The sequence below is a fragment of the Chinchilla lanigera genome, unplaced genomic scaffold (assembly GCF_000276665.1).
Source record: "Chinchilla lanigera isolate Chin_1 unplaced genomic scaffold, ChiLan1.0 scaffold00017, whole genome shotgun sequence".
In the NCBI taxonomy this organism is placed as follows: Eukaryota; Metazoa; Chordata; class Mammalia; order Rodentia; family Chinchillidae; genus Chinchilla; species Chinchilla lanigera.
The window spans coordinates 5,926,193-5,935,974 of NW_004955418.1; the positions used below are offsets into that span (position 1 = coordinate 5,926,193).

General features: G+C 34.9%; 1 protein-coding gene across 3 annotated transcripts in view; it reads right to left on the reverse strand.

Moving 5' to 3' along the window:
* Positions 1-9,782, reverse strand: part of Fer (fer (fps/fes related) tyrosine kinase) — a 368,631-nt gene that overhangs the window by 313,274 nt on the left and 45,575 nt on the right. For all 3 annotated transcript variants that reach the window (XM_013513026.1, XM_005382177.1, XM_013513027.1), the window contains one exon: positions 9,035-9,134. In XM_013513026.1, coding sequence (XP_013368480.1) covers positions 9,035-9,134 — 100 coding nt within the window. The remainder of the gene's footprint in view (positions 1-9,034; positions 9,135-9,782) is intronic.

Genomic DNA, 9,782 nt, shown 5'->3' on the forward strand with positions numbered 1-9,782 from the left:
AAAGTGAGTTTAAGGCCAACCTGAATCCATAGCAAGACCCTGCTCAAAAGCTCAAACAAAAGCAAAGACTTGAATTATTGAGTTTATGCTGAAGAAAAATTAGATATGGCCTTAACTGAAATTCCCAAGTTCATTATACCAAAGGAAACACATATTGTGCATGGAAAAGTACTTTTTTATACATGTTATACAGAAAAAAAATAGAAATATCATGAATCTTAGGGAGAGCCTGAACTCAAAAAGGGTACCAATAATATTATTTCAAAACTTCAATAATTTCATGAGTAAACATTTATTACTCTTTATTATAAATTAATATGTTTTACATTTTCTCCTATGAAAAGTCTCACAGCATTCAAAATGTTAGGGCTGGGATGCAGTTCAGTGGTAGGGCTCTTGCCTCGCATGTGTAACGCTCTGGGTTCCAATCCCAGAGCTGAGGAGGAAAAAGTAAATAGATGTTAATGAGACCTAGTCTGCACAAGGTAATATTCACTACTGAGAGGTCTGAGGCATGCAAAGAAGCGGGAAAATCTACCCACAGTGCAGGAATAATGAATCCACTGAAAGCAGCCAATACAGATTCCAGTTAGCAGACAATGACCTTAAAACAGTTTTTCTAAGTTACGTTTTTTCCAAAAGTAGATAAATGGAAACTTTAAGAAAAGACCCAAATCATACTTAGGAAGTGTGGAGAAGGGCATTCTTTAGTTATCTTTCAATGTCGTACCTATTTGGGACTTTGGGCCTGACCAACCCATATGATTGTTTGATTCTGGAGGAAGTCTAGTAAAAGCATTAGTGTAAAAGGAAATGATAGCAGGACCTTTGTCCCCGTGGAAAGCTGCGGGACAACACTAGATGCCTTGCTGAGACATGCCCAAAAGAGTGACAACATGACGGCTACCTAAGTCGTCTCACTCCTGTGATAATTGAGTTGTATTGTCTCGCTAAGCCTGTTAATTTTTCCTCCCATTTGCCCTGTTGCTGCTTTTGTTAGTATCCCAAAAAAGGTTGCAGAAAATGGTAATCTAGGCTTCAGTCCCAGAGGCTGCAAGCCCCCTGATCCCATAACTTTCTCTTTTCTGTTTTTCTTCTCATCCATGAGCACCTCGTTCTCGGGACCTGTCACCCTAGACAGAAACTGACTATACACCGACAATGAAGACAAAACTTACAGAGCTAGAATAATTAAAAAAAAGAAAACACTGATTAGGATTAAAGGTAGATTAGATATCGTAGAAAAAAAGATGGGTATACTTCCTGACATAGCCACAGAAACCAGCCAAAATGAAACACACAGAGAAAAAGCACAAGGGTAAAACTAACTATAGCACAGGCCGTAGGACAAGTACCAACAGTCAAATATATAGGTCACTGCGGTCTGGAAAGAGAGGCAGAAAACATATGTGAAGAAATAATGGCCAAAAGTTTCCAAATTTGATAAAAACCATAAACTGTCAGTTAAAAGAAGCTTAAAAAATAAAAATATAAGAGATTTTTAAAACTTAAACTACAATATGATAAATCATGTTTACATCACTCAAAACTAATGATAAAAGGAAAATCTTAAAAGTTATCAAAGGAAAACAAAACATGCAGAATAACAAATATAAGCTTACAGTAGATTTTTCCTTGACAAGGCACTAGCTACATCTTTAAAAACATAAACAGAAAACAAGACCAGTCAAATTATATTTAATATCAGGGCTGGGGATTTAGCTCAGCGGCACAGCGCCTACCTGGCAAGCGCAAGGTCATGAGTTCGGTTCCCGGTACCAGAAAAAAATAAAAATAAAAATTATATTCAATATCAGAAATGAAGGTGGAATAAAGACTTTTTCATACCTAGGAAAGCTGAAAGAATTAATTTTTCACATTAATTTTTCTTTTCATTAAAAGAAGTATTTAGGTAAAACAGGCTAATTAAAATACTGTAGACAAAGGAATAAAAATACTAGATGATAAATGCATGAAAGTTTATACACTACTGCAATTTACTTTAAAGATAACTGATTAGAAAAAAGCAAAAAGACTAGCAATATGTAGAGTTTAGCATATATATGCAAAATATATATATCACATATATGCATACATGCAAAACTAAAACATATCACAACAAAAGTGAAAAGAAACACAACTATACTATTTTAAGGTCCTAATACTTACACAAAATGATGTAACATCACTGAAAGTTATACTGTCATAAAAAAAATAAATCAAAATATTATGGCTAATATGCCCATAATGGAGATAAAAAAGAATCAACACAAAATTTTTCAATAAACCTAAGAATGGGGCTGGGGATTTAGCTCAGTGGCACACTGCCTGCCTGGCAAGCGCAAGGTCATGAGTTTGATTTCCAGTACTAGAAAAAAACTGAAAAAAGAAAAGAAAAAAAAACCCAAAACAAATAAATAAAAAAACCTAAAGAAATGAAGAAATAAAGAAATAAACCTAAGAAGCAGGAAGCAAATGCTGGAACAAAGAAAAGATGGGACAAAAAGGAAAAAAACCCTATAAGATGACAGATTTAAATCTAACATTTTGGGGTTTTTTTTTGTTTTTTTTTGTTGTTGTTGTTTTTGTTTTTTTGGTTTTTTGGGTTTTTTCCGGTACCGGGAATCGAACTCACAACCTCACGCTTGCCAGGCAGGCACTGTGCCACTGAGCTAAATCCCCAGCCCCTAAATCTAACATTTTAAAAATCACATTAAATATAAATATTCTAAATACCACCAATTAAAAAGTGGAAGTGACCAAGATACAAAATCATAGCTTAACTACATGCTGCTTATGAGAAATGAATTTTAAAAATAAACACTGAAACAAATTAAAGCATAAAAAAGATATACCATGGAAAAAAGATATACCATGTAACAGTGATCAAGAAAGTAGAGTGGCTACATTAATATTATATAGAAAACAGCAAATATTATGAGAGCTAATAAAAGTCATTTCATAATGTTAAACAGGTCAAATCATCATGAGAATACAATCACAAATGTTTATACACCTAAAAACAGTTTCAAAATACACAAAGCAAACTGAAAAAACTACCGGAAACAGATAAATCCTATCTTAATTGGAGAGTTCAATAACCACTCTCTCAATAATTGATAAAACAACACACAAAATCACTATGAACATAAAAAATTTGAAACATACTAAATCAAGAGCACCAAACTATCATCTCATAATTACAGTTAATACTCAAATCAGGGTCCAAACAACATCCATATAGGTACACTTTAAAATGGTAACACTCACAATTCTCAGACACCTATGTGATTTATGCCCACACGGTTATGTGGGAATCACTCCATCACTCCATCCCTGTAAGGCACAGGAAAAGAGGAAGGCAATGTCGAGTCTTTCACTAACACTAAGCACTGGTCCAGGAAGACCTCAACCTGGTTCCAGCTCTCCCCTGCTGATACAAAACAGGCAAAAGACCCATTACTTTGCACTCCTGGCTTCAGTAGTCTCTCTTCTGTGAATTTTAAAAACTAAAAGATTAAAACTCACATTAGAAAATTCCTGATTTATTTCCCCTGGACAACTACAATGTTAAAGACAATAAAAGGGAATCAGTAAAGTATGTTTTGTGACAAAAAGTGCCTTGCTTCCGCACACTTAAGAGAGATCCCAGCAAACTTCTAGGGTATCTCCTAAGAGATAAAACCGGAGCACTATTCATTTTCTAATACATACAATAAAAAGCAAAGAGAAAGGATTCCTTTCACACTACTTAGGACAGATACAAGCTGTCTGAATTCACAAAATCATTTTATATCTAAACTTAACCATGTACAAGGGCTGATCAAAACTACAGTGTGTTTGAGTAAAAAAGTTATTACATCCGCGTGTCATGGCGCACACCTGTAACCCCAGCACTTGGAAGGCTGAGGCAGGAGGATCATTTCGAGGTCGAGACCAGCCTGGGCTACAAAGTGAGCTCGAGGCCAGCCTGAGCTGCATACTGAGACCCTGTCTCAAAAAGACAAAAAAAAAGTTATCACAGTAAAAGATACATTGCCTTTAATCTCCCTCAGAATACGTCCTCTCACTTTAAAAACACTTACCCCATCATTCCTGCTACTTCCTGAAGCAGTTCTGAGAGCCTTCTTTCCTGTCTTTACCAGACATGATCAAAAATATGGTAAATGCTGCTGTAGAGCGCCATCCAATGGGAAAGGTAGGTTCGTAAAAACATACAACATGTCCCTGTCCACCTCGTTCAGTAAACTTAGCACTGGCTAAATTTTGACTTCTGGCTCTTCCCCAAAGTCAAAATGACCTTGAAAGGTAAATGCTTTGCACTGACTCAGGACATCCAAGTAACCACAGGAAGCACAATTAAAGACACAACAAAGGACTTCCAGAACTGCTTCAGAGACTGGGAAGAACAATGGGAGTAGTGTGTCCAAAGCAAGGGCAATTATTTGCATGGGTACTAATGTTAACATGTCTTTTACTATAATCATTTTTAATTAAATATTCACTGTCATTTTGATCATACTGCATACTTAACCAACTAGAAGTATTCAGGTTTGAACTTGCAGCAGAAAGTAAAATTTATATATTTTCCATTCAAGTACTTGTTCTTCTATACTGCTATGAAGAGACCACCCTAACTAGAACGCATTTAGTTCTTATGAAAAAACAAGTATTTCTTACTAAAGTGACGAGCCTGAGCCAGCGGCTCTGTTTGATTATTGCTGCCGGCCAGCGTTTCCCTAAAGGGCTCATGACTCTGGAAATAGTTGAACATAAATAGGAAAGAGCCTTGGCAATGATTTTGGAATTGTTTTCCAGATTTTCCGCTTTCTAACTCATTTATGAAGTGTTCTTGCCAAAAACTGTTTAATTTGAATCTAATCAAGCCTGAAGACATAACCTTCCATCTACAGCAAACACAGTGGATAGACTCGGAACTACAGAATGAGAAAGCAGTCAGACAAACCAGGATACGGGATATTGTACACTGTCCTCTGCTGAAAAAAACACGGTATCATGAAAAAATGGTGGGGGAACTACTCTAGAAGAAAAGATTCATAAGAGAATCTAAAGAGACACAATAATCACTAGTAGTGGCTTTGCCTCGATCTTGTCCTGGTTCAACAAAAAAGAGGATAATGAAGAATAGGGAAAAAAAAATTGCTGTAACTTTTTAGGGACAACACACTGGATCTAAACTAGATCCTTTGAATACAAATGTTAACATCCAAAATTTTAAATATTTAGTGTAACCCACCCAGTAGGGGTCAGGAGTTTGGATCTGAACATTAACCCAGACTTCCCTCTGGTCTACTACTATTGCAAAATCCCCTGTTGTATGAACTAAGCCCTTGAGTTCACCCCATTTCTTGATCAAATCCAGAATTTATCGTGACTGTAGGAATTATATCTAAATCTTGAATCTCAAGGCTTTATTTTCTTCAACTAGATGCTCTATGTCAGACTGCGGTTTTAAATAACTTTACCAAGACCTCTTCACATCTAAAGCAATGACTCTGGACACAGACCTGCATCTAGGTATCTACTGTCAGTCCCCGGCAGTCTCTTCTAGAGCCTATTCCAGGACAGGACTGGTCCAGTCCAGTGGCTGAACCAACGTTCTAGCACAAAGTCTATAAATATTGGAAAATTTTGCCATCACAGCTCATCATCCTTGGAAAAAATAAAGCATTTCACAAAAGGACTTATATTTCCAGAAACACAGAAGTAATTTAAAAACAGAAACACAGCTGTGGTAAGCTTCAGTGGTACAGCTTAAGCCCTAGGTTCCATCTCCAGCACAACAAAAATAGAAACAAATGTTTTAAATACAAAATTTTATACTTTTTAATTTAAACATGATTATAACCAGGCATGCTGGCACACACCTGTAATCCCAGTACTCAAAAGGCTGAGGCAGGAGGATCACTACGCAATCGAGGCCAGCCTGGTCTACAAAGTGAGCGCAAGGCCAGCCTGCACTGTATAGTGAAACCCTGTCTCAAAAAGACAAAAAAAAAAATTATAAAAGAAAATATACAGGGGCTGGGGATTTAGCTCAGTGGCACCGCGCCTGCCTGGCAAGTGCAAGGTCATGAGTTCAATTCACGGTACCAGAAGAAAAACCAAAAAATAAAAAGAAAGAAAGAAAGAAAGAAAAAAAGAAAGAAAGAAAGAAAGAAAGAAAGAAAGAAAGAAAGAAAGAAAGAAAGAAAATACACATATACCTCATGTATTATATAAGAACTTATTTAGAAAATAACTATATTTTATTGAGAAATCAAATTTTTGAGAACAGGAAAGTGCTATCATTAATACCTTTAGAAAGACAAATGTACATAAGCTTGTACTATAATGCAATGAAATTATTCAGCCAAATAATTTGCAGCTTATAACCAATTAAATCATGTCTTCAGACTGTCACTGCCATTCTACTTTAACAGTGTTTCACTTAGATCAAAAGCAACAAAATATCATTATTATCTATGATAACTTTTTATGATATAATCATGAGGTATAAGAACTTAAGTAAAATATTTGTAATATCAGAATTAGATTTTATGTCAAAACTTACTTTTAAGGAAAACCAAACTATTCCATTAAAAATAGATACCAAAGACTTAAAAGTATGTATTTCCTTTTCTTATTAGCCATTCTCTAGCAAATATGAAAGTAGTATGAAATACACAGCACAAAGGGCTGGAGATTTAGCTCCAGCACCTGCCTGGCAAGCGCAAGGTCATGAGTTTGATTCCTGGTAAGGAAAAAAAAAAAACAAACGAAATACATAGCACAGCTGGATTACAATACAACTGGATTAAATCATTACTTGCTCTGGGTGAAGTTAGATATGGATGTTAACACTGTAATTTAACTAACCTGAGAATGCTAGGTAGGTATGAAATAATGAACTTAATAAAATATATTATTTTGACAGATTAAGAGGTAATACTTAATGTACAAAAACTGTTATATTGTAATCCATCTAGCTATGTATTTCATACTACTTTCCTATTTGCTAGAGAATGGCTAGTAAGAAAAGAAAATACAAACTTTTAAGTTTCTGGTCTCTATTTTTAATGGAATAGTTTATTTTTCATGATTTAACGAAGGATCCCTTTTATAAAAAGCTAAATATTGAAAGAAGATGAGAATGAAAGTTCTTAAAAGAATGTCAACTAGACTACAAGCACTTTGAATGCCTAGAAAATATTGTTTTGAATCTCAATAACTTAAATATAACATGTTCTTAGTAAATATAACATGTTCTTGATCATGTAAGGCATTCTTTTTTATTTATTTATTTATTTATTTATTTTTGAGACAGGGTTTTACTATGCAGTTCAGACTGACTTTGAACTCACTATGGAGCCCAGGCTGGCCTCAAACTCATGGAGACCCTCCTGCCTCAGCCTCCCGAGTGCTGGGATTACTGGCACATGCCAAAGTATTCTTAAAAATAACGAAATAATAAAAGTGAAGTACATGACATAGGGAAACCAATGAAATATTCACACAATAATACGACTTAAAAACTCCAAAGCCTGTAGTCTTTACATTCTTCTACTTTTGCCTTTTCTTCACTAACTAAGTTACATAATTTAATTATACAAGGATTTTAAAAAACTGAAGTTGGTGCAAAGCTCAGTGGTAGATCACTTTCTCAGCACACACATGGCTCTAGATTCCACTGCCAGTACCATAAAAGAAGATTTATCTACATTACTAAGGAAATCATAACCTCAAAATATTGGTTGATGTCCATGAAAATAAGTTTAGTAAAATTAAAATTGTGACCATGGATCCTTGTACCCTAAAAATACATTAGAAATACCAGAAGCAGAAACACAAACGGGGTGGGGGGGGGAGCAACAGGGAGGGGGAAGAGCAAGAGGGGGAAAGAAGCCGGAGGAAGGGAAAAAGGGGAAAGGGGACGGGGCACAGGGAAAGCCGCTGTAAGTCGGTATCGCTTCCATCTACTGGACTAACAGCAGTGCTTTTATAGCGCAAGACACAGCCAAATAAAAGGATCATTCCTTCTTTTAATCCAACAAAATGACAAGAGATTACATCACAAATAAGAAAACGTGTTAGTAAAAAGAGAGAAGATAAAGAACCAAAGGAAAGCAGAGCTTTAATGACACTTTTATTCAGCTAGGAAGAAAATGTTTAAACAAAAAAACCATCTTACGATTTTTAAAACTCTGAATTGAAGATTAATTCAACACATTTAGTCAGAATGAAAATACTGCTCAATGATAGCAACAGTAAAGCTTCTGACCATAATCTGTAATTCCTATAAAATCTAACATTTAAAAAATTCTTAGGTATAAAATTACATAAAGTACATAAGAAACTACAATTGTAGGGGCTGGGGATTTAGCTCAGCGGCAAAGCGCCTGCCTGGCAAGCGCAAGGTCGTGAGTTCGGTTCCCGGTACCGGAGAAAAACAAAAAAAAAAAAAAAAAAAAAGAAACTACAATTGTAAATCTGTGTAAAATATAAATAACATACTTTTCTTTGCACTTCTGAGACTTCTTATGAAAATTTAAGGTAATAAAGACATATAAAGTTAAGCTATAAAGGCAACACAATGTTCTAAAATGTATTCTAAATATCACAGGTAAAAATGTCTAAATGGATAGGACATCACTTTTTTTTAAGTACTCTGTAATTAAATAAGTAAGTCTAAAGCTAGGAAGAAATTTTTATACATTCTTTGCATTCTGCTCCAAAGCTACATAATATGATTTAGTATAAACTATTCAAAACTACTAATCAGCCAGGCACGATAGCACACGCCTATAACCCAAGCACTTGGGAGGCTGAGGCAGGAGGACAGCCTCAAACTCAAGGCCTGCCTGGGCCTGACTATGCAAAAAAAATCCTACTAATCATTTAAAATACAAAAAAATCAGACTGACGACTGGTCTAGTTCATTCTGAGAATTTTAACATTATTCTACTGTTTATATAGACAACTTTCAAGTAGCAAGAATAAAAATCATAAACATTTTGCATCATTTTTTGCATACCTTTAGCTAAAGCTTCTTTGTATTTCTCTTTAGCAGAATTCATTTCTTTTATTAACTGTCGATAGCTAGATTTTAATTTCTCCAATTCTGTTTTTGTAACCTGTCAAAAAAACAAAATGCATAAAGTTTGTTAGATTTTTAAATTTAAACTGATCAAGAACTAAATTCCAAAGCATTAACTAACATGTATTTTACTTACTGGTCAGAGTTGCTGTTTAATATATAATAATAGACAATAAAGTAAAAATTTGCTTAAAACCAGCAATAAATTTAATAGCACATAAAAACAAATAAACCAAGAAAAAATACTATAATCATCCAAAAGTTAAAGACTACCATGGGAATTATGTCTCTCAGGAGGAAATGAGGCAGGATATTAGGACCAAAAACAGCCAAATAACTAGGCAAAAGCTGTCCAAGTTATGGGCACCCAACGCACAAGCACAAACACAGAATCCAGGGTGACTGTACCTCCTATGCGCTGTACTTGAAACCAATCAGAAAAGTGTTATTTAAAATTCTTCCTTTCTCTGGATAAAAAAGTTGTGGTATTTTTATAAAATGGAGCATTAATTACTCAGCTATTAAAAAAGATAAACTTGAGGCTTTTGTAGGTAAATGCATCCAACTAGAGACCATACTCACAAGTGAAATAAATTGGACCCACATGTGTAAACATCATATTGTCTCCTTGGTGTAGGAACCTGAAAGACTAAGTAAAACTCAAAATGTACAATAGATGATAGGA